We start from the raw sequence: 25687 nt of genomic DNA, 5'->3' as shown, positions 1-25687 counted from the left end.
AGGCCCGCGGTCAAGGCACATATGAGAAAACAATCAATGAACAACTAAGAAGTCGCAACGCGCAACAAAAAATTAATTAATGATTGATGCTTCTAATCTGTCTCCATTTCTGTCTGTCTGTCCCTGTCTATCCCTCTGACTCTCTCTCTATCTCTGTAAAAAACAAAACAAAACAAAAAAAAAAACAAAAAAAACCTCTAGGTCGCTGGCTTGAGTGCGGGGTCACTGGCTTGAGTGTTGGATCATAAACATAACCCAGTGGTCACTGGCTTGAAGCCCAAGATTGCTGACTTAAGCCCAAGATCCCTGGCTTGAGCAAGGGGTCACCTGCTCTGCTGTAGCCCCCTAGTCAAGGCACATATGAGAAAGTCGATGAACAACTAAAGTGCCACAACGAAGAATTGAGGCTTCTCATCTCTCCCTTTCTGTCTGCCTGTATGTCCCTCTCTGTGTGTCTCTCTCTGTCTTTGTCACACACACACACACACACACACACACACACACACACACAGATAATAAATAAATAATTGCACTCTGGCTGCAATGGAAGCTAGGCACAGAAGCAACATCATTCTAGACTCTCATTGTAGGTGCCGAGGTAGAGGCACAGCATGGAAGCACTAAGAGAGGAACGCAACAGCATGGGCCTACTGGACAGTCAAGGGAAATGCTAGAAGAAGGGTTTTTGAAGATGGTAGTGCCTCACTCTCTAGTGAAAGCAAATGTGGGGAGTAAGGCCATTTCGGTGGCTGTGGAGCCATGACTGAGGGGTAGAGATGAGAAATAACAGTCCAGAGATGGAGACTGCAGGCAAGGCTAGTGGTGCAGGAACATCACTCTAAGTAGAGCAGGACAGAGGATGAGAGAGAGAGGAAATTCTGATTTGTAATCCAGATGATGCTTTTACATCTCAGAAAACATTATGAACTTCTAATCACCTGTGAACTGTTTTTCTTGTCTTTTGTATATTTTTTTTCCTAAAAGAAAAATCTGCCTCGTAGACCAATAAGTCATGTTAACAAGCATGTGGCAAGAGCAGATGTTGATTTTGGCAGATGTTATTATAGAGCACGCGATTTTTCAGGGTACCACAGTAAAGACACTATAGTTTCCTCATCATCCAGTGTCTCACACGCTCAGTATCACTAAGCTCTGCTCTTCCACTGGCCATTTTAAATGTGCCTTTGGCTCTTTTCCAGGAGCCCTCATTATCACTGTGAGAAAATCAAGATCTCTGTTTCCTCCAAGGAAAATATCTATAATCCCCCCACCCCCCAAAAACCCCTGAAAACAATAATCATAACAGGAGAAAGATACAGGCTCTAAATCACAGAGTATGTAAAACCAAATCAGAGAAGACATAAAAAAAAGTATTTGGAGGTCATGAAACACTATAAAAATGTAAAATGGTAGCATTTTGGTGATTGATCTACAGCAATAAGTTACTTTATAAAGCTCCCTGAAGAATTTTTATTGTATTTTCCCACTGTGCATTTTAGTAAATAGCAAAAGTATAGTAAAACTTTGCCCTGAAAATCGCTTTCAAAATCTGAGACGCATTTCAGTTTGGATCTGCAAGGAAGGCATGAATGTTAGAATATGTAAAGGTCACTTACTGTATTGAGCCCCAGGCCATTAAGCATATAGATCAAATCCTCAGTGGCTACATTTCCAGAAGCACCTTTTGCATAAGGGCAGCCTCCTAATCCTGATACTGCCGAATCCACCACGTTAATCCCCATCTGAAAGACAAACCGAAACTCCCAGGGTTTGTATATTTATGGCATCCAAATTGTTGCATTTCTATTTAACCTGATCCAAAGAGCAAATAAATAAAATCTGAACCCGTAATCCAAATGTTCACTTACCCACCTGCTGCTAGAACAATCCTCGGGGTGCTGAATTCTTTACAGACTAATCTCATTTTTTTAAGGCTAACAAACTCTGCTAAGGGTCATGGGAACTAGAATGATCATAGATCAACATGAGGATGGTTTTTTCATTGATAACAGCATGTTTTCTTTTTCTGTAGGGGGGGAAGTTTGAAGTAAGATTAATTCACACCTAGGTGATATCTATTCATCAACCAAACCTCAAACTTTATCCTAAGAGCATTAGGTAAACAACATGAAATATTTCTAACATACCAACTCAAAATCAAGGTGCCTTAGAAGGCTGCTGGTGGTAGCGGTGGTGTCACCAAGTCTGAAATATGATTTTTGTGGGCTCAATTCACCCAGTCTTTACTGAGCCATTATTTTACACCTGAAACCTTGCCGCTTTGGCAGAGGTGAAGAAATATTTAATAGGCAAGACAGCCACTGCTAATAATAGCATCAGCTCACATTTATTAGGTCCCCACTAAGTGCTGGCTATTATTCTTAGAACCTTATGAGTATTAACTCACAATCCACACAAAAATCCATGAGGTCGATGCTCTTCTACAACCACAAATCACAGATGAAGAAATGCTAGTACAACCTGACCAGGTGGTGGCGCAGTGGATAGAGTGTCGGACTGGGATGCGGAGGACCCAGGTTCAAGACCCCGAGGTCGCCAGCTTGAGTGTGGGCTCATCTGGTTTGAGCAAAGCTCACCAGCTTGGACCCAAGGTCACTGGCTTGAGCAAGGGGTTACTCAGTCTGCTGAAGACCCATGGTCAAGGCCCATATGAGAAAGCAATCAATGAACAACTAACTAAGGTGTCGCAATAAAAAACTAATGATTGAGTCTTCTCATCTTTCCCTGTTCCTGTCTGTCTGTCCCTATCTATCCCTCTCTCTGACTCTCTCTCTGTCTCTGAAAAAAAAAAAAAAAAAAAAGAAAGAAAGAAAAAGAAACACCAGTACAGAGGGATCACATATTTTGCCTACAGTCACCTCTGTCTCCAGAGAACTCACATTCTGTTGTGATGTGTGGCCTCTGAAAACATTTGAGTTGGTCCATGTTATGGTGTTTGGGCCATCAGAGGTGGAAGGGATCTGTGCGTGCTGGAAGACATGAGCACAGCAGGGTCCAAAAAGGGCCCTGGGGATCCGATGTGAATAATAGAAGAGAGGCAGACATATCATTCCTCTGTGAAAGATGAAAAATGGGTAATCAAAAGCTACCAGGAGGCCACATCTGATTCGCTCCTGGGCATTAAAAGAAGAAGTAACATGACTTCATATAAAATGAGAAGCACCTGAGAGCCGAGCTGTGCGCCAGCCTCTAGATCAGCAGTTCTCAATCACAGCGTCGGAATCCCCGCCCCCCAGGGCTGGGTCCCCAGAGTTTCTGACTCAGGAAGTCTTGGCTGAAACCTGAGAATTTGAATTTTTAACAAGATCCCAGAGGCTGCTCTCACTGCTGCTCTGGGGATCACTCTTGATTTTTTTCTTTTCTTTATTAATAAACATTTTTTAAAAAATTTTGAAATTATTTTAACTTTTCATAAAATAGTAGAGCATGCCCATATAGCCTGAGTTCAGTTTTTCTACTGTTAACATCTTCATTATTATGGTATAGTTGTCCCAACTAATGAATAAATATCAATATGTTATTAATAACTGAAGTCCATACATCGTTACAGACTTTCCTAGTTTTTTACCTGCTGTCCTCGTTCTGTTCTTGGAACTCATTCAGGACACATTTCATGTACAACTCTCATCCCCTTAGGCTCCTCTGCACTGTGTTGTTCTCAGACCTGCTTCTTCTCTGTTAACTTCGACAGTTTTGAGCAATACTTGTCACATAGCCTGTCCTGCGTCCTTCAGTACCAGTTTGTCTGATTTTTTTTTTACCACACTGGAATTGCATTCAAAAACCCAACTAGATACATATTGTGAAAACAGTTTATAGCTGATGATATCAGCCTTCATCACCTGGCTTAGGTAGTGTTTGTCAGGTTTCTGCACTATAAAGCCCTGCTTCCTACTTCCTCTTCAGTACTCTTTGGAAAAACGTCACTGTGTGGCCTGATCAGGTGGTGGCACAGTGGATAGAGCATTGGACTAGGATATGGAAGACCCAGGTTTGAAACCCCGAGGTTGCCGGCTTGAGCACGGGCTCACCAGCTTGAGCGCAGGGTTGCTGGCTTGAGCGTGGGATCATAGATATAACCCCATGATTATTGGGAAATGCAGTATTAGACTGGAGCTCTGGAGTTTTGTGAGGAAGATTACAGAGGTGATTCTTAATTCCTCAAATCAAAGGTATTATGATATGGTGATTTATAAAACATATGTTTGGTTATTGATATGACCAAAAAATTTTTGTCATATTTGGTCTTCCATGATTCCTGGTTCAGAGGACCTAAAACCTTTGAAATTTCCTAAGTGATGAGAGTTATCTAGGGCCTTCTGTTATCAGGTGACACTGGGATCGCACCGGAGAATAGGGCTGGTTGTCAGTGGTGCCACCATGTGATTGGAGTGTTGGAAGGTCAGTCCCACCCTGACCTCTAGGTAGAAGAGAGGCTGAAGGTTGAATTAATTGCCTAAGGTCAATGATTTAATCCATCATTTTGGGGTAGTGTAGCTTCCATAAAACCCAGAGGACAGGATTTGGAGAGCTTCCGGTTATAAACGTGTGCAGGTATGGGAGAGCAATGTGCTTGCAGACAGCAGGGAAGCTCCGTGCCCTCTCCTCTTGGACCTTGTCTTGTGTATCTCTTCTATCTGCTGCTCCTGAGTTATATCCTTTTATAATAAACTGGCAATCTGGTAAGTGAAATACTTCTCTGAGTTTGTAAGTCATTGTAGCAAGTTAATTGACCTGAGGAGGGGGTCATGGGAACCTCTGATTTACAGCCTGGACTTGTACCTGGATGGCATTTGAAGTTCAAGAAAAGGTCGTGGGAACCTCTAATCTGTATCCATTCGATATAAGCACAGATGATAACTTGGGTTTGCAACTGGCATCTGAAGTTAGGAAATGCAGGCTTGTAGAACTGAACACTTAACCTGTGAAATTTGATTCTACCTCTGGGTAGATAGCATCAGAACTAAGTTAACTGTTAGGTCACCAGTTGTTGTCTATAAAATTATTGGTTCCCCTTAACCCAATACACACACACTGGAATTGCATTCAAAAACCCAACTAGATACATATTGTGAAAACAGTTTATAGCTGATGATATCAGCCTTCATCACCTGGCTTAGGTAGTGTTTGCCAGGTGTCTGCACTATAAAACCCTGCTTCCTACTTCCTCTTCAGTACTCTTTGGAAAAACGTCACTGTGTGGCCTGATCAGGTGGTGGCACAGTGGATAGAGCATTGGACTAGGATATGGAAGACCCAGGTTTGAAACCCCGAGGTTGCCGGCTTGAGCACGGGCTCACCAGCTTGAGCGCAGGGTTGCTGGCTTGAGCGTGGGATCATAGATATTACCCCATGATCACTGGCTTGAGCCCAAGGTTGGTGGCTTGAGCTAAGGGTCACTCCCTCTGCTGCAGCCCCCGGTCAAGGCACATATGAGAAAGCAATCAATGAACAACTAAGGAGCAACCAATGAACAACTAAGGAGACTAAGGAGCCTCAATGAAGAATCGATGCTTCTCATCTCTCTCCCTTCCTCTCTGTCTGTCCTTATCTGTCCCTCTCTCTGTCTCTCTATCTCTGTCATAAATAAATAAATAAGTAAGTCACTATGTGAAGCTCACACTTAAAAGAGTGGACAATAGCTACATAAATTATTTGGACTTCTACTCTGTTCTCCCATATTATATATTCAAACATTTGTTTAAATAAGTAGGGACTCATAGGTATTTTTCATTTTGGGTTATAATCCAATATTAGTTTATATACTACATGGCTCAAGTGTTTGAGATTTGGTTATTGGGAGCTTTTTCTTTGGCTCCTGTGTTCTTTTGACAAGGCAAGGGAACCATGTTTTTTAAACCACTCTTCTAGGTCCTCTCTTGTGAAACTTAAGAGGACTTTTACTAAAACTTACCAGAACAGAACCATAGTCCAAAAGCCCTGGATGTCTTTGGGACCTAAAGCAAGTTTGCAAATACTCCTGTTAGCTTCCACACCTTCATTTCTCCTAGTGGTATTCCTCAACGTGGGAAGGTCTCAATAGATCTTGTATTTATTACCCCAATCTCTCTTAAATGATGCTTTGACAAGCCAAACTCAATCATATTCAGATTTTAGCAAGTGAACAGCAAAGGCATTCATCCATGTACAATATGCTCTAGGAGTGAAATTTGTGGTATTGTCCAATAATTGGGAAAGACAAATATTAGGATGCTGGCTCATCTCTGGGAGTCTGCCATGACATCAAATAGGCAAAGGAATTCTTTACAAGCTAAAAATCTATCAATTCAGTAGAATTTAATCTATCCCTCATGAAGACAGAGTTTTAGTGGTTCTTCTGGCTACCAATTATAAACACCATGAGACCTTTCAAAACTAACATCCAGCCTTCTCCCCAAACCAATGAAATCACAATTTCTGTCTGGGAATGAGGTCAGGCATTGATATTTCATTTCATTTTTTTAAAATTAAATTTTATTGGGGTTACACTGGTTAACATAATTATATAGGTCTCAGGTGCCCAATTCTACAACATATCTCTGTACACCATTTTGTGTGTTCACCCTCCTACATCAAGTATTTGTCCATCACCATTTATTCCCCTGCAGCCCCTTCACCCCCTCCCCTCCCAGCAATCACCACACTGATACCTATGTCCATAAGTTTCTTTCTTTTTTGTCCTTTTTTTTGTTCTATCTTTCTACCTTCCTCACCCAACAGCTCCCTCACCAACAAGGTCTCAGCCTGCTTTCTATGTATGACTCTGTTTCTATTTTGCTGGGTAGTTCATTTTGTTCATTAGATTCCACATATGAGTGAAATCTTATGATACTTTCTTTCTCTAACTGGCTTATTTCACTTAGTATAATGATCTCCAGGTCCACACATTTCCTTTTTTATGGCCATATAGTATTCCATTATGTAAATGTACCATATATTTTTTAATCCCCTCATCTACTGATAGGCACTTGGGCTGTTTCCAGATCTTGGCTTTTGCAAATACTGCTACAATGAACATAGGAATGCATACAGTCTTTCAAATTAGTGTGTTGGGATTCTTAGGATAAATTCCCAGAAGTAGGATTGCTGGATCAAAAGGCAGTTCCATTTTTAAATTTTTGAAATAACTCCACACTTTTTCCAAGGGCTGTACAATCTGCATTCCCAACTAACAGTGCAGGGGGTTCCTTTCCTCCACGTTCTTGCCAGCACTTGTTTGATTTGATGATAGCCATCCTGATGAATATGAGGTGATATCTCATTGTGGTTATAATTTGCATTTCTCTGATAATTGGTGATGTTGAGCATCTTTTCATATGTCTATTTGCCATCTGCATGTTCTCTTTAGAAAAGTGTCCATTCAGATATTTTGCCTATTTTTTTTAAATTGGATTGCTTGTTTTTTAGGTTTTGAGTTTTATAAGTTCTTTATAAATTTTGAATATTAACCCTTATCAGGTGTATCAGCAAATATGTCCTCCCATTCAGTGGGTTGTCTTTTCATTGTACTGATGGTTTCTTTACCTGTGAAAAACATTTTTATTTTGATGTAGTCCCAATATACATCTTTTCTCTCATTTCTCTTGCTAGAGGAGATATACCTAAAAAAATATTGCTACAAGAAATGTCTGAGATTTTATTGTCTATGTTTTCTTCTAGAATTTTTATGTTCATGTCTAATATTTAAGTCTTTAATCCATTGTCAGTTTATTTTTGTGCATGGTGTAAGAAGGTAGTTTACTTTCATTTTTTTTTTGCATGCAGCTGTCCAGTTTTACCAATATCACTTATTACTAGACTGTCTTTACCCCAGTGTATGTTCTTACCTCCTTTGTCAAATATTAATGAACATATAGACATGAGTTGATTTCTAGGCTCTCTATTCTGTTCCATTGATCTATATGTCTGTTTTTAATGCTAGTACCATGATGTTTTGGTTAGAATGGCTTTGTACTATAGTTTTATATAAGAAAGCATGATTCCTTCAACTTTGTTCTCCTTTCTTGAGAGCACTGTGGTCATTCAAGTTTTTTGTGGTTCCATATAAATTTTTAGAATATTTGTTCTAGTTCTGTGAAATATATCATTAGTATCTTGATAGTAATTGCGTTAACTCTATAGATTGCTTTGGGTAATATGGACATTTTAATAATGGTAATTCTTCCTATCCATAAGCATGGAATATGCTTCCACTTGTTTGTATCTTCTTCAATTTCTTTCTCGGTGTTTTATAATTTTCTGACTATAGGTCTTTTACATCCTTGGTTAAATTTATTTCTATGTATTTTATTCTTTTTGGAGCAATCGTGAATGGTACTGTTTTCTTGGTGTTCCTTTCTAATAGGTCATGTATTTTTTTTTTTTTGGTCATGTATTTTTTTTAAAGCTCTCTCTGGTGATTCTTTTGTGTAGCTAGGTATGGGAACACCTGAGGCAGGGGCTGTCATCCATTCTGTCCCTTATCAATCCTGGATCTGAGTCAGCTTTAATTTTAGAGAATTTATACCCTGGAGCAACAAAGATTTAAGCATGACTGTTTGACTTTTCGAGGACCAAAAATGTATGTGGTCAGCAAAAGTCAGCAGTACGAGCCTGATAGGTAAAAGGTGGGAATATCATGTTCCCTGTCCCACTATGGGGAGGATAAAGCCCTGCAACCACAAAGCTACAGAGGGGTCTTTTGTGGCCTTGTCAAAAGAACACAAAAGTCTTAATTTGCCTTTTGTGAGACATTAAAAAAACAAAAGTCACTCTTACTTTGTAACTAAAGGCTAATGAGGGCTCAAATGAGGGGATTCCTCATAATAAAGGCAACCAAAGTCACAAGGGAGGAACAACAAATAACCAGTGTTGAAATAGAGCAAACATAACAATACAGATAAATAATAAGTGAAGGTGGGAAAACACATTCAATCTCACATTAAGTCAAAGACTGAGAGCAAACTAAACCACTACAGTATTTTATACTTTCAGTTTGAAAAGATTGTTAACAATGAAATAGTATAGAGAAACAATACAAATATTGATCGACTTATGACCTATGCAATTTACGACCATTCGACTTTACGACCACAATCGCTAGCCACAACTGCTCCATGTCTGGCAGCGCAAGCGTTGCCCAGCTGGACATACAACAGTGCGGACCAGCTTCCGGCAGCACTACCATCTCTGCGTGCACCATTTCAACTGTTATCTCAGACTCGGTACGGCAATTTGTGTTTTGTGTCTTGGATATTTTTCATCAAACCCCTCCCAAGATGTCTACCAAGAGGAAATTGTCTTTGCAAACATTAAACCAGTTGTACTGGTAATGCAGTGTTTTACTTAAACCTGAAGAATGTAAAAATAAGAAACAAAATGCTGTAGAGATTATACAAATGGCATAAAATGAACAAAGAAAATTATGATATATAACAATAATGGAAGAAAATTATGATAAAATATGACTTAAAGATTTTTATAACATCATTTCACAGTACTGTACATATAGCCTACTCAACGTACGACCAAATCGTGTTATGACCGGTGTGTCGGAACCAATCGTGGTTGTAAGTCAAGCACTAGCTGTATAACAAACAGACCTCAACTTAAACAACCTGGACAAATCTCTCAAATAAAAGGTTGTATGAAAGAAGTCAGGAGCAAAAAAGGATACACAGTATGATTCCATTTAGATAAGCTTTACAGTAAATAACAATCAATCTATTATAAGTTAGTTAACCTTTGAAATGTAAATAAAAATAGGCATAAGTAGAGTTTCCCAGGGTGCTGACAACATTCCCATTTCTTGACCGGGTTGGTTACACCAATATCATTTTTTTTTAAATTCTCTTAGGTTTAACTTATGATTTGGCTAATTTTCTGTGTGCACTGGACATTGATAAATATCAGTGACAGAAAAAACAGTGGTGTTGAAACTTCAGGTAAACAGAAAACTTAAACTGGTAGGATATAGAATTCTAATTTTTTTTCTTATGAGCAATTAATCTGTAATTAGTCTTAATTACCCATATCCATCATCCCAGTAACTCTTAACAAAAAAGTCCTTCCAAAGAATAGTTCACAAAACCTGACTAAATACAGGGGTTGGCAAACGTAGGCTTATAACTGTGTGTTGGCAAAACAGAGTTTATTCTTGTATTGTTATTTATTAATTATTGTATTTTCCATATGAATAACTGTAAATTTACTTTTGCCCACTTCTGTAGTTAGATTTTAATAGATAATACATATATTTAAATGTATATATTTTATACATAAAACACACTTCTCACATATACACACACATAAATATATAAATTCATCACAGTACATTATAAAAATAAAAATTTCAAAACAGTTCAAATATCTATAATGGGAAATAATTTAAATGATGGTATAGCTATAAAATGGAATTTTAAATGCTATGTAAATGCATAGGGAAGGAAAAGAAACAGATTAGAGAATGTTATAACATTATACATCATGGGCCTGATCTGTGGTGGCGCAGTGGATAAAGCGTCGACCTGGAAATGCTGAGGTTGCTGGTTTGAAACCCTGGGCTTGCCTGGTCAAGGCACATATGGGAGTTGATGCTTCCAGCTCCTCCCCCCTTCTCTCTCTCTCTCTCTCTCTCTCTCTCTCTCTGTCTCTCCCTCTCCTCTCTAAAATGAAAATATAAATAAAATATAAAAAAAAATTAAAAAGAAAAAAACATTATACATCATGATCACATTCTCAAAAAAAAAAAATTTGTATGGCATACCAAATGATAACAGTGGTGATCATTGGGTGGTATGATTATAGATAATTTATTTTAATTCTCTTTATCTTTGTTTTCCAATGTGTCCATAATGAATGTTAATTACCAAAAATATAAGGAGAATAAAATAAGGTTTCTGCCAACTTTAGCCAGCTGTAGAATGATAGTAAAAATATTTGAATGAGCACAAATAATTCCAAGACTGAATTTCTTAACATCATTATTTTGCATCTAATTGCTCTATCCAGGGTCTAGGACTGCAGGGGTATTCTGCATATCTGGCCAAGGCAGGCATGATCTGGGGGAAAGGCTCCTGGAAAATTATATTTTCTTTTTCTTGGCATCAGACTTGCTCTAGATATGGATTCTCTTTCAGTAAGCTCTCCACTAATTAATTGAGTTCTTTTATTATTATTATTATTATTATTAATTACTTGAGAGGTGGTGAGGCAAAGACAGGCTCCCACATGCACTGGACCAGGCCACCCAGCAAACCACCTACCAGGTGATGCTCTGCCCATCTGGGCCGCTGCTCCGTTGCTCAGCAACTGAGCTATTTTAGTGCCAGAGGTGAGGCCATGGAGCTATCTTCTGCTCCCAAGGCCAACTTTGCTTGAACCATTTGAGCTATTGCTGTGGGAGGGAAAGAGAGAGAGATAGAGACATAGAGGGGTGGAGAAGGAGCAGATGGTAGCTTCTCCTGGACGTGCCCTGACTGGAAATTGAACCCAGGACTTCCACACACCGCATCTGACACTCTACCACTAAACTAACCAGCCAGAGCCAATTGACCCAATTCTAAAAGCAATGTGTGGATTTAAAGTTTAATGGAGCAAATTTAAAGAGATTTTATTAGAATCTACATTATCTTTGAAGGAGAATATTAAGATAATAATTCCTTTTAAAGTCTCTCAAAAAGAAAAGTACTTTAAAAGCATTTCTTTTTATGTAATTTCCCCTAAATTCAGTCCTCTATTAAATGCACAATTCCATTCCCCCCAAAGTAAACATCTTCTCAATGTATAATGTTATCCATACACTAAGTAAGAAAATCTGATTTTACTGTGCATGTTTTCTCTACATCTTCTTCCCTATCCCATTAGAAATAACAGGTAATACAATGTAAACAGCTTCTTAATAGGGTGAGAAGAAAAACATCCCTTTCATCAATTCTGTATGGCAAAAAGAGGTAACATATTTGTACTTGAGCATTATCAAAATAGTGGTATTAATGTAAATCCATCACATGCACTATATAATATCATATATTTGTAAATAATTGATGGGCCACTTAGCTGATGTAATCAGTAATCATACAAGATATTATCTACATTAAAAGATAATTATTAGAAAGACACTCCCTTTCCCATTTCTTCAAACATAAAGCACTGCTTTCAGACTTTCAGGTTGCTGGTGTGTATGTGTCGGTGTGTGTGTTTCTGTGATCAAACAAGGGCAAGCAGTGTTTCCCACCATATAGTGCAGAAACACAGCCTTTGTTTTCTGTTCTGAAAGGAAGTACATCTTTAGATGAGTAACCACATGGTGGCAATGTAGCTCCAAAATCCACCGAGTTACAGTCAAACATTTACAACGCCATTGTATTCCAGCACAAGAGAAAGGCAAATATGTAAATAAATAGCTTTATGTACTTCAAACAAATACTTTTCCTTTAAAATAAGAAAACATTTACAAATGGAGTATAACACAAACTGTGGTTCAGTGCATTCAGTATACAACTTTTTTGTAATCTTCCTTTAACTTGAACATGTTTATTAAGCCCATTGTATGTGCCAGGGACTTAGAATATATGCAAAGTCCTGTACCTTATAAAGATAAACATTTTGTCTGTCACTGAGAAAAGTAGCTTATTATTACCAAGTGAGAAACAATTCTCTCTAGAGCTCAGGAAACTAATTCTCCCTGAACCAACATAAACCCAGAACTCCAAGGACTGAGGTGTTCTTGGCTCCCACCTTTCTCAAAGCTCATGATTAAAGCTGTTCACCCAGTAACCCAGGATGTGATAACCCTGGTGAGTTCATTTAGTGTGCTCCATCTGTCGGAGCTCTACAGATGTGTGCTTGGACGTAAGTACTGAGGAAAACAGATCAAATACTAGTGGCCACGTGTTCTGGAAAATGAAAAATTGGCAGTAGAGGACTCATGAACACATCACTCTGTACTGCAACCTCAGGTGAGTTCTGAGGCGTATCGATTTTATATGGTGCTTAAATGCCCATCCAGGCTGATATGCTAACTAAATAATGTAAAAGACAATCTTGACTTTTTTTTAGAGCTGCCAGATAATATTATTTCCCCCAAAAAAACTGAGAAATAAAATAAAAGGAGACAAAAAATCATTCTGCATAATTTATAATCTTTAATGTAGTCAAGATTTCAAAATAGTTAATGAAATCTAAAATTTTAGGTACTGACAATACTGCAGTCTTAAGGAACATATAAAATTTTGGTAATGCTTTTTTGAAACAACAGCTGTTTTCTTTACCTTTAATGATTAAATTTAGACTTAGAAATCTGTAATCATGTTAGAGGCCCTGGCCAGTTGGCTCAGTGGTAGAACATCGGCCTGGCGTGTGGAAGTCCCGGGTTTGATTCCCAGCTAGGGCACACAGGGGAAGCAACCATCTGCTTCTCTACTCTTCGCCCTCTCCTTTCTCTCTGTCTCTCTCTTCCCCTCCTGCAGCCAAGACTCCATTAGAGCAAAGTTGGCCCAGGTGCTGAGGATGGCTCCACGGCCTCTGCCTCAGGAGCTAGAATGGCTCCAGTTGCAACAGAGCAACGGCCCAGAGGGGCAGAGCATCGCCCCATAGTGGGCATGCTGGGTGGAAATCGGTCAGGCGCACGCAGGAGTCTGTCTCTCTGCCTCCCTGCTTCTCACTTCAAAAAAATACAAAAAAAAAAAAAATCTGTAATCATGTTAGATTTAATTTTAAGAAATTTTCTGATATTGGAAAATATTCTTCTTTGGCTTTAAGTTACTCGGAAGAAAAGGCAACCAATTGTGGAGGATTAAATATTTTTAAAAATATGCTCATTTTTCTAATATTTCTCTCCTTAACTTGTTCTTCATAGCCAACATACCTTTCCACAGAGGATGGCAATTATCCATGTCGGAAATGGTTTCTCTTCTAGTGGCCAGGCCAGATGTCACTACAGGATTACAGCACTCTTTCCAATAAGCTCAGATCTTATCTTGATGCTTCTCAACCAGCACTCTGAATAGTTGCTATTTATTGAGTTATGATACCAGCTGAGAAAGAACCCTATTTCCTATTCATATATATTGTGAACATAATGTCATGCTATATAAGTCACAGATGAACAGTTAGCATACTTGAATAAAGCCCAGTGTTTTAATAAACTAACGTACATACCAAAATTGATATGTAAATGGTAGGCATACATATTGTGGTTGGGGGATGGCTCAGCTCATGATGATTAATTACTTGATGCTTTCATATAACAACTCTCATCTTAGATTTTCCTACCTCTTTCATTTCTCTTTGCCTTACCGTATCCAGTGAGATAGTCTTACCTTCACTTAGCGTATTTCCAACTAAGGTAGAGATGGGAGTGTGTAAATAGAAGGGGTAATGTTGGGCAAATAAGTTTGTAAAATTTGTTGATATTTGAGTTTGCTCACTTTTATTGTTAAAAAATGGCGCTGGGCAACACCAGGCATGAGTCTGTGATATTGCTAATTACCTGCCTGTTTGAAAAGGGCCATTGCTATGCTAATGTTTTCTGGAGGAGGGTTTATGTGTCAAAAAGTTTTAGAAAGAAGGAGAAAGAGAAGGAAGCCAAGATGGCAAGGTGTTGAAGGAGAAGCCAGTCTGTGCAGAGAGGAGAAGGGAGAAGGTGTGCAGATGGGGAACCAGAGGTGACTGAGCTGGTGGGGGGCCTTTGATTCTAGGAAAACCCAGAAAGATTCTCCTGGTTGTGGAACTGGAGAATGTGTGAGTGGGTTTCAGAGCTCTGTGTTAGTTTGTACTCGCCTGCTGCTGTGAGGCTAGAATAGGGGAATGGCCCACCAGTGTTGGGCTCCACTGTTTCTTTACCGTCTCCCTGAATCTAATGGTAACCTGCATGTCAATGGCCACAATGGTGGCAGTCCCTACTTATGGTGGTAAGAAAGTAAAAGAAAAAACAGATAAGAAGGAGATTCACAATTTCAGTAACATTGAGAAGATAAATACTGCTAGTGAACATTTATTAAGTGCTCATTTTGTCATGTGATAAAACCCCACAATATTAATCTGAAGTGAGTAGTTATACGTGCCCAATTTGCTGATGAAGAAACTAAGGCTCAGAGAAAGCAAGTGATATTTCTGGCTTCCTACAGTTATAAAATTTTCAGTACTTCCAAGGGCAGTTAATAGAGAAGGCCATATTAACACTGAAGTACCAGACAGTTCATTAAAAATATGCTTTTCTAGGCTGCATGGGTGGAAAGAATTATTTTTCTTTGAAGGAAATAACTTTTTATCATGGTAATTTTGAAGGATGACTTATATGATATGTTTATTGTGGGGATGTGGCTTTAAAAAAATCTGTCCTGGTTGTAATTGTTCATAACTTCTTTTTTTGTGTTGACTTCATTATTCCCATGGCATTGACCTTTTAAACTATGTGCCTCTGAGCCTTTAAATTTCTAAACTTATCTTAATAAATATTGTAAAAAAAAAAACCAACCCCCAAAATAACGAATGAAAAACCTAAGCCTAACAACTGTGGGCTACTTAATATTAATAGTTAATATTAATAGTTAATATTTAATAAGCACTGGCTACATGCCAGACACATTACTAAACATGAACTGTTTCATTTGATCCATAATTCCAAGGGGGTAGGGTGTGAATTAGGAAAAGAGCATTGACAAATCAAAAGACTTCATCTTCATAGGTTCTTTCTTAAAGTTTCTGAAAAGTTTCTATACAACTTAGCAACATTATCAAGAGAATTGAGAAAGTTAATGATTGTTGTCCTACTGACAGTATTTCTAGGAAGCTACCCTGAGAAAATAGCCAGAAATGTTAATATAGGTTTATGTTCAAGGGCTGATACTCTTTGTAGCATTCTATATAACAGTGCAAAAAGCCCATAAGTTCAATGTCCAAAAAGAAGCAAACAGTTAACCCACTATGTAATATAGGTTATTATGAAACAAATACTTTCAAAGAATGCTTAACAATATGAAAAAATGATTATGAAAAACTTTTAAATTAGAGGGTAGGATAATCTGTTTCACAAGATTCATTTGTGTTTTGAGATTTTAATATTTATATATTATAGATTTAAAAATCTATTATATATGTGTGTTTACACACACACACACACACTCATGTAATTAGGACAAATGAATCTTACTTTAAAATATATACTGTTCTTTCACAACCATCTCCTTTTTGTACCACTACAATACCCCCCAAAGTAGACTGGCCTGGCTCTATTTTCTCATTTCTTGGATTCAATTCAAATTTTGCAGATGAGTCCTCTCAGAATCATCTGCTTTTGCCTGTTCTTGAGTGGATACTGTCCCTACACTTCTTTAGTAGCTGTCCACTCTCTCTAATTTACTGGCACAAAATATTTGGACCAGTTGTCCTGAAACTTTAATGGGCTTTCGATTTTACTTAATATGTCTGAGGTGTAGCCTGAGCTTCCACATTTCTAACAATGCCCACATTATGCTCAGAAACGCTGAGCCCCAGGATGCACTTGAGTGGCAGCAGATCCTAGCTGTTCCAGGAACCTTCTGAGCTGTCCCTATATCCTGCTCCAGTTGCCACAGTGGCTCCGTCCTGCCTGTGGAGCGTTTCAAGAATGAGACCATCCAAGTATCAGAATCACTTTGAGGTCCTAGGATAAAATAGAGATTTTTGTGCTTTTACCCAAAATCTGATTTTTTTTTTATCTTCTAAAGCCCAAGCATATGTGTTGTTCCAAATTCCAAGATGACTTTTGTGGATAATAGAGTTTGAAATTTTCTAACCTTTTGATTTAACTGCTAACCTGTGGCTCTTTACCTGTTTCCTCTTCTTCCAGAACTCCGCTAGATGATACATGCAAGCTGACATCATGGTCAGGTGTGGTTCTGTGACTTTGGGTTAGCAAATGGCATGCAAGCAGAGTTACATAGTCCATTTCTAGAACAACTTTTCAAAAGCTGTCTTATTCCTTTTCACAGTCAAATGCAGATGACAATAAGCCTTAGAAAATGGTGAGCCACAACATGGAAGAAGCCTGGGTCCCTGAATGACTACCTAAGAGAAAGATGCCCACTGACAGGATTGTGGGAGTGGGGTGTCTCATGAGTGAGGGACATAGAACCATGTGCTGAAGCCATTATTCATTTTGGTGTGCATAGTTCTGTCAGCATAGCCAATTAGAACTAATAGAACCACTGATACAGTTGAACTAAAATCTTACATTTTGCTAGCTATTTTCTTTTTGTTCGACCTGTTGTTGTTTTTCTTCTTTTTCTACTTTGTGATTTAATATTTTTTATAATTCTATTTTATCTCTTCTATTGACTTAATATTTCTACCTCTTCTTTATATTGTTTATTAGTCTATGGTTTACAATATCCCTCTTTCATTAATATACATAGTAGCCTACCTTCAGGTATCTATGACGTGTAGGGAAGGACCTTACAACAGTATATTCTCAATTCGTCCCTCCAGGCTTTGTGCTGGTGGTTCCCTGCCATATGCCTCTGCATATATACACCCAGGCCATTGCTGCTTTTTGTGCTTGGGCAGTCAGCACTTAGAGCAATTAAAAATAATAAAAAGATTAATTTTATCTTGATTTATTCCACTTCTGGGTTCTCTAAAGAACCTTGTCTAGAATAAAAATAGCAGAGACTCAAGTCCTGGTTTTGGTAAAGACTACATTTTGGAGGTAGGATAAGAAAGGTGGGTTTGTCAAAGAAAAGTTCAGGGAGGAATTTCAATATCACAAGTCAGGGTGGCAAAAGTTTCTCTACTTACACCACAGTAATGGGTGCTGCAGATGAGAAAACATTGCGCTGAGAAAAATCCACTGGATTTATACCACAGACTAGTTTTGAAATGGGTCATTTCAGCAGAAATAGGACAGGGGAGAGGTGGCAACAGATTTAAAAACAAATGGCGAGATTATAGCCTACTGCTTAAAAGATCTGTATCAAGACACAGACTTCTGTTTGAAACTGCTCTGACCCATGTTAACTGTGTAACCTTGAATTTGTTACCTTTCCTCATTATTTCCCCAAGTGTAAAGGGAGTATAATAGAACTGACACATGGGCTTGTTGAGGACACAATGAGAATCTTCCAAGGAAAGCACTTATCCCACAACTTGGCACATCACACCCAATAAATCCTGGCTTCCACAAGTATACGAAATAGGTAGAGAAGTGGACAGGGGACGTGTGTGAGATAAAATGAAGAAGGAAGTTGGGACAGAATTGGGGGTGGGGTATATGTGAATGAAGAGATATGGGAGACATGTGAGTTATGCAAGCTGGAAGCCATAAAGGACAGAGCTCATTAAAGTGAAGAATGATGCCACACACAGAAGAGAAAATTAATAGCGATAAACCTAAGAAAAGCTGGGCTAAGTTTGAGATTAGAGCAGAAACATGGAGTTGACCCAGGAAATGAGCTGAGAAAACTGTCCTTTGAGGTAGTGTAAAAGGAGAGGACAGACAGAGGTACAGATACATGTGAAAGAAACAAGGAGACCCTAAAGCTTCTGATGACAATAATGATCAATCTTCTCAGAAGCCTAGTAATGAAGCCCTTCTGCGGAGAGTCCTGGTAAGAAATGACCATCTTCCTAATTCCCTGACACACACTGCTTAGACCAAGCCTCACCAGCTCTCAAAATGCTCTTCAATATGTACAGAAAGTGAGATGGGTGGAAATAATGGTAAAAACGATGAGTAGTAGAAAGGGAAGTGGATAGATCAACATGTAACATTGTGTAAAGAAACATTTTATACCTATAAAGGGGTAAGTCACCATGCATTTTTTATAAAAATCTGCAAGTCACAGATTTTTAAAGCCAGATAACTTAGTCTAAATCTGTTTATGGTGGATTGACTTTAAAAGCCCCAGAACTTTTAGGAGTTACCAAAAGTCAGAGGTCTTCAGTGTTAAAGATGAAGATATAACTAAGCCCAGCTTATTGCTGGTATTTCACTGGTAGGAGGTAAGTGATTTCCTGTTATAAAATGGATGTGAATGGGAGGCCTACGTAATACTGTGAAAATATGATTAAATGATTAATAAGCAAAAAAAATATATTTTTATTTATTTTTATTTTTTAGTGAGAGGAAGGGAGGCAGAGAGACAGCAAGCCCACTAGGGGGCAATCCGTTGTTCTTTTGCTCAGCAACAGAGTCATTTTTTAGCACTTGAAGCAGAAGCCACAGAGACATCCTTAGCACCTGAGGCCAACTTGCTTGAACCAATTGAGCCATGGTTGCAGAAGAAGGAGAGAAAAAGAAAGAGAGTAGGAAGGAGGAGGGGGGGAGAGGCAGGTGGTTGCTTCTCCTGTGTGCCCTGACTGGGAATCGAACCTGGGCTTCCATGTGCCAGGTGACACTCTATCACTGAACAAACTGGCCAGGGCACAAAAAAACTTAATAGGAAAAGATTAAAAACAGTGGCGCTGACAAAGAATGAACAGTATTATTAATACTTACAAATCAAGGAGGGCTTAAACAGGAAGACCTCATTTAAAGAAAAAGTTAAAGCTGCAAGTAATATCTTAGCTTCATGAGGTCAGGAACTTTACTCTATCTCATTTGCATACCCTGAGTACATGGCACAGTACCTAGAACATAACATGTTACTATTCAAATATTTTTTGAATAATTAAACAAATGATACGCATAAAAATACTGCATGCAATATCAAGACTTGGGTGCAAATATGTTCTATAGAGGGTAGTAAATTAACTTGGACCAATTGAATTAGAGATGACAGAACTACATAATAATACCAAAATAAACGAAACACGTATTGGCGCACTATTTTGTTTGCTCCCTAAACCTTCTTCCATTAGAAGCACCTTATCAGGCCCTGGCCGGTTGGCTCAGTGGTAGAGCGTCGGCCTGGCGTGCAGAAGTCCCGGGTTCGATTCCCGGCCAGGGCACACAAGAGAAGCACCCATCTGCTTCTCCACCCCTTCCCCTCTCCTTCCTCTCTGTCTCTCTCTTCCCCTCCCGCAGCCGAGGCTCCATTGGAGCAAAGATGGCCCGGGCGCTGGAGATGGCTCCTTGGCCTCCGTCCCAGGCGCTAGAGTGGCTCTGGTCGCGGCAGAGCAACGCCCCAGAGGGGCAGAGCATCGCCCCCTGGTGGGCAGAGCGTCGCCCCTTGGTGGGCGTGCCGGGTGGATCCCGGTCGGGCATATGCGGGAGTCTGTCTGACTGTCTCTCCCCGTTTCCAGCTTCAGAAAGATAGAAAAAAAAAAAAAAAAAGAAGAAGCACCTTATCAAAATATGGATTTCCGGAACATGATTTTGTTTTTTTTGTGGATTTTTTTTTTCTCTGATTTTCGATTAATCCCGGCTGCAGTTGATTGGACCTATGCTGGGTCAGTCACAGTGTCCTCCCCCAGGATTTGGAGCAGAGGCAGAGACAGATCCGTCTTCCTCGGAGGTGAGACAGAGCATATGGCTGTGGACATGCAATTGCTTTTCATAAACAACGGGGAGCAGAAAACTTCAGCCTGTGATTAGCAGAGTTGACTCAGAAATGTCACCTGAATTCCAGACAGCTCTTCTGTCCGTCCTGAGCCTCAGCTTGAATTTCCTCCCTACCTTTGTTTTTAAAATAACATTCCATGAAAGCTGTGCCAAACGCATTTAACCACACCATAATCCCCAAGAGTCAGTACTATTATTGTTATCCTTATTTTATAAATGAGAAAACCGAGCCACAGAATGTTTACTGTAATCATACAGAATGTCATATATTTGGTAAGTGGTGAAAGCTGAGATTCAGAATCAGGTGTAAAGGCTTCCAAATCTCTGACCTTGACTTGTCTATAGACTTCCTCAAAGAGGTTTCCATGAGACATCCTGCTATCCTCATAATAAAGTCTCCTTTTTGCTTAAGGTAGCTCGAGTTGGCTACTGTCACTTGGAAACAAACAGTAGTAACTAACACATCATTAAGTTAATGACCTGGCAGAGAAGATATATTCGTAAGTACAATGAGCTATAATACAAGGCAGAATGTGGTAGCTATTATAAGAATTGTAAACAAAGATATTCAGAAACACCAGCGATACAGTTTCCATATTTTGTGGTGGAGCAAGGAAGGAGAGGTAGGGGGAAAAGTTTGATGAATAGTTTGGCTCTGAATTGGCCCTTGAAGGATGTTGAAAAGTGGGGAATGAATATTCTACCGAACGGAAACATTAAGACACAGATGATGAACAGGCCAACGGCACACTGAGATTTCAATGAGACTTTACTGTAAGGAGTGTTGGGATGTGGATGAAACACAGACCCTGATCATGGTGGGGCCTGAGTGCCTTTCTATGGGATATGCAATTTATCTCAAGGAAATAGACCTACTTAAAAGTTTATGAATACACATACCATCATCAGCATTTTGTTTTACTCAGATTTTATTAGCAAGGGAGCAATAATTGAGATGGACAGAAGGTTGAGAAATATGTAAATATACTATAGAATCACTAGGTAGAAAATCAGTGCAGTGCCTCAAGTGATGAGTATTTAAAGTGGAGCAGAAGTAATAATATTTTTAAAATGTATTAATTTTAGAGAGGGAGGAAGGGGAGAGAGAGAGAGAGAGAGAGAGAGAGAGAGAGGAGTGTTGATCTAGTCCTGTATGTGCCCTGACTGAGGATCGAACTGGCAACCTCTGTGCTTCAGAACGATGCTCTAACCAACTGAGCTATCTGGCCAGAGCAGAATAATACTATTTTTAAGGAACAAATTTTCAATAAAGTTATGAGGTAAAATATTGACTAAATCAAGTGAGGAATAATGGAAGAAAAAGGTGTTGTTAACAAAAAAAGTGTGACTTCTAGTTTAACAATTAAGTGGAGAATGAACTATTAAGTGGGATGGGATACAGAATCAACTCCAGTGAAAGGCAGAAATTGCTTTCTTCAAAATTATAAATATAGAAAACTGAATAGTTAACACATGATGCTTCTTAAAGCATCCCTGATAGTTCAAAACTAACATTCTCTTTTTATTTCTCATTACATACCCATTTCTACTTGCTCACCTGCCTCTTGGGTGATTTCATGGCTTTGGTCATGCTATAATTCCTAGTTAAGTAATATTATGACCCAGAGAGTTGGTCTCCATTTGCAGTAAAAGAATGTAAAAAGATACGACAACATGTCTTTGCAAAGAGTCCAATGCTCTTCCTCACTGCTAAGTAATAGGGCTGTGGTTGGAGGCAATGGGTGATAGAAACTCTAGGTAGGTATAGGGGAGCTCTAGAGCACAGGAAACTGGTCCTGCTTCCAAACCTGTCTACTGAAGTACACAAGGCTCGGGAACTCCCATCCAGCTGGCTGAGATGCCTGGATGGCAAAGGCAAAATGAGGTGCCCGGCAAGTGGAACACAATACATTCTCAAAGCCAATGGGGCACTCAAACCTGTCAGAACACAACGGTTTCCCATTTCTCCCAGTACGGCTGAGAGGGCACTAGCGGGCACGGTGCAACTAGACTCATGACTGGGAAGGTGCTGAGAGTATGGGCCAATAACCATAGATTATTTTTAGAATACCATGACATGGACAGAGACTGAACAGCTTGGAAAGCCCCACCTCAGGGGTGATAAGGAAGGACTGAGAGTGCATGCCATCAGATCAGGCAACCCTTGACTAATGGCAGGACGTTGTTTAAACTCCCTTCAAACTTAGCTCACCCACAGGAACAGGGGCAAAGAGGGACAGGAGAAACTTGAGACACTGGTTTTTAAATGAGAAATGACTAAGCTGATTTAACACATATATCCAGCCATTTATTAGAATATTTTGGGGGTGCATTTAAACTGGAGAGTTCATTAAACTGGATATTGTCATATGTATTGCTCATTTCAAATAACTCAAATTCAACTTGATTTCTATATCACTACCAAGGATCTTGCTTACTTCAGAGCTGTGATTGGTCAGAATATCACAAGATATTTATAGTAATAATGATATTAATTTTTTAAAGCAGTGAATACAACTTGCAAGAAGAAAGTTTAGGATACATGAATTCAGAATGGGTTTTTCCTCCAGTTGAAGCCAATTATTCAAAGAAAGCAGGAAAACAAAAGTAGGTATAATTACAGTTAAATATATGGGAGATGAAGCAGGTTTAGAGCAAACCAACATATCTGGAAATCATGATATAATCAATGGTTGAGGCGGTTGTGGGTATTTATATTGGATACAACTCCGAGTTAGGTAGTAATTGTAGTTCCATAGTTCAAGATGATTATGTGGTCAAGAAAGTAGACCTATTCTGCGTGGTTCCAGAGGAAAACAGACAGAGGGAGATTGTGCTTGATTATGAGGGATCACTTTCTAGCCATTTAAACCTGCCCAAAGTTAAATGGATTAACTCAAAATAATGATCTTCTTGCCACCAAAAGTATTAAAAGAAAGTCTACATCTACAATTGTAGGCAAAGAAAGTGCCTTCTACCATGAGGGGATTTTTGATGGCCTCTAGGGTTTTATCCAATCCGAAGGCTTCCTGTAAATGCAAAAACCAAATACTGAATTCTGTTTGTTTGATATCATGTAATTATTTTCACAAAGTTATAAACATAGACAAAATATTAAGGGCCTTTGCTAATGTAATTAGAAGCAACACATTACTGAGGTAAGTCCATTTCTTGGCATTTTAACTGTGACAGGGAAAGTTTTAGCAAAGATACACTAATTTCTTGAGCATGCAAAATGCAGTAAACCTCCAGATGGCATGCCACTGTGATGTCTAGTGCTAATAGCTGGGAAAAAGTCATATAAAACATAGTTTTTCAAAAACAAACACTTGTTGAAGATGATCTTGAAGGATGCCAAACCCACACATAGTTGGCATTTGTGGAAAGGCTGCCCAATACCACTAGGCTTACAAAAGCTTCCATATGACCTATAATATACTTGAGATTTTGTTTTTGTTACTTTAATACTTCCAATTACCCCAAAATTCAATGCCACCCTTAGTTAATAAGTAGACAGCAATCTTTAGACCTTGTCCAATTCAAGTGCTATTTCCCTCACTGGCTAGAAAACATTCAGAGGAGAAAATTTACATATAGGATATGTAGGAAAATAGACAAAATATTAATTATGAAATAAAAACAGATTGACATGGCCAAATATGCAATCTGGACAAGAAGGCAAGTTAGTCTCTACAACTCTCACAACAAACCAACACAGGTGCCGTCTGTACCTCTGATTTCCAAAGAACATAGCCATGTGCTAGGCAAGTGACTGTTCTGAGTGGTCTTGCATAGCCATCCCTCTTCTGCTCCTATCAGAGGGGACTAATCCTGCAGGGTGCATTCCCCAAACTCCCATATCAGCTGGACGCCTGCAGGTTCAGGCCCTAGAAGGCTCTGATGGAGGGAGAAGCCAGAATATTTCCCCCTCTGCGTCTCCAGCAGAACCTGTTTTCTCTGTGGCTCCAGATGCCCTGCCTTGATCATGGACAAACCCATCCTGGTTCCAGCCTCCTCCTGGTGTCCTGATGCTGGGCTCGGGTAACCCTGTCTTCTTCCTTTGTTCATCCAGTTTAGGGGCCTCGCTGATGTTGCCATGGTGGTTTCCTTCTGTTTCTAATCTCAGGGTGCCTCCTTCATAATGGAGTGCCCAGTGTGCAAGATTTTGGAGGCATTCATCTTGGGATCGGCCAGTACGGAGTAAGTACCTGAGAATGAGTGCCTCCTAAATTTTGTGCCTAGGCACTTGGTTTGCCCTGTTCTAACCCAGACCCTTGCTCATATCAGGGTTGCCTCATGGTGTGTCTAGTTTTATAGTTCTCCCGTAACCTGTGTAAACAATTCCTTATATTCAATTGTTTATATGTCTCCTACTTTCAGGCTGGACCCTGACAAATCTTAGCATCCTTTTCATGGAGGTTATTCTTGAATTTGTGTCTACCTAGCTCTTGTCAAAAGAAGATTTGGAAAAAATTAAGGGAAGACACTTTAAGAAATATACTTTTCATCCACTGGTAAAAATTTGAGTTCTATCCTTATATCAGTTTATTTCACCAGAAAGACATACAACTGCATCGCATTAGCTCAGATTCCAGCAAAGATAGTTTTCCTGAATCCCATTTTAAGGTTATTCTCTTGCATTTATAGTAGTCATTTCAAAATACTAAAAAAGAAATGTGATGAGAAATCCCCCCTCAATGTATCCTAAAATCTCTGGCTGGAGTTATTGCCCATTAATTTTACTGAATTGTATCCGATGTTAATCAGAACGATTAGGTTGAATTATGTAAGAAGCAAATAACACATGCATTGGTTTGCTTAAGTAAAATGTGGGAGATGTAGTAGAGCTGATCTAGGAGCTGAGCCCTTACTCGCTCCCTCCCTCTTCCCCTCCCTTTCCCTCTCTCTCCCTCTCTTTTTCCCCTCTCTCTGTTTACTTCTCCCACTCTTCCTCCTTCCCTCCCACTTTTCCTCCTTCCTTTTTTTCTCTTTCTTCTCTTAGATTTCTTTCCTTCTCTCCTCCCCTCATCATTTGTTTTCTCTCTGTGTTGGTTTTATTCATTTATGTCACAGGGTTTTATATAAGAAATGTTTTTCATGAGCTGCAACTAAAAAATTTTTGGGCAAAGGATCTTTATGGACCCACTTGGAGTCACATGTTCATCTCTGGGCCAGTTGTGGAAGCCAAGTGTGCTTGAGTACAAA

At 39.2% G+C, this 25687-nt stretch overlaps 1 protein-coding gene across 7 annotated transcripts in view; it reads right to left on the bottom strand.

Annotated features, from left to right (window-relative positions):
* Nucleotides 1-25687, bottom strand: part of HMGCLL1 (3-hydroxy-3-methylglutaryl-CoA lyase like 1) — a 323420-nt gene that overhangs the window by 4622 nt on the left and 293111 nt on the right. For all 7 annotated transcript variants that reach the window (XM_066359175.1, XM_066359177.1, XM_066359178.1 and 4 more), the window contains one exon: nt 1617-1742. In XM_066359175.1, the coding sequence (XP_066215272.1) occupies nt 1617-1742 (126 nt within the window). The remainder of the gene's footprint in view (nt 1-1616; nt 1743-25687) is intronic.

Source organism: Saccopteryx leptura, chromosome 1 (assembly GCF_036850995.1).
Source record: "Saccopteryx leptura isolate mSacLep1 chromosome 1, mSacLep1_pri_phased_curated, whole genome shotgun sequence".
Lineage (NCBI taxonomy): Eukaryota > Metazoa > Chordata > Mammalia > Chiroptera > Emballonuridae > Saccopteryx > Saccopteryx leptura.
This window is presented reverse-complemented; position numbering and strand designations above follow the sequence as displayed.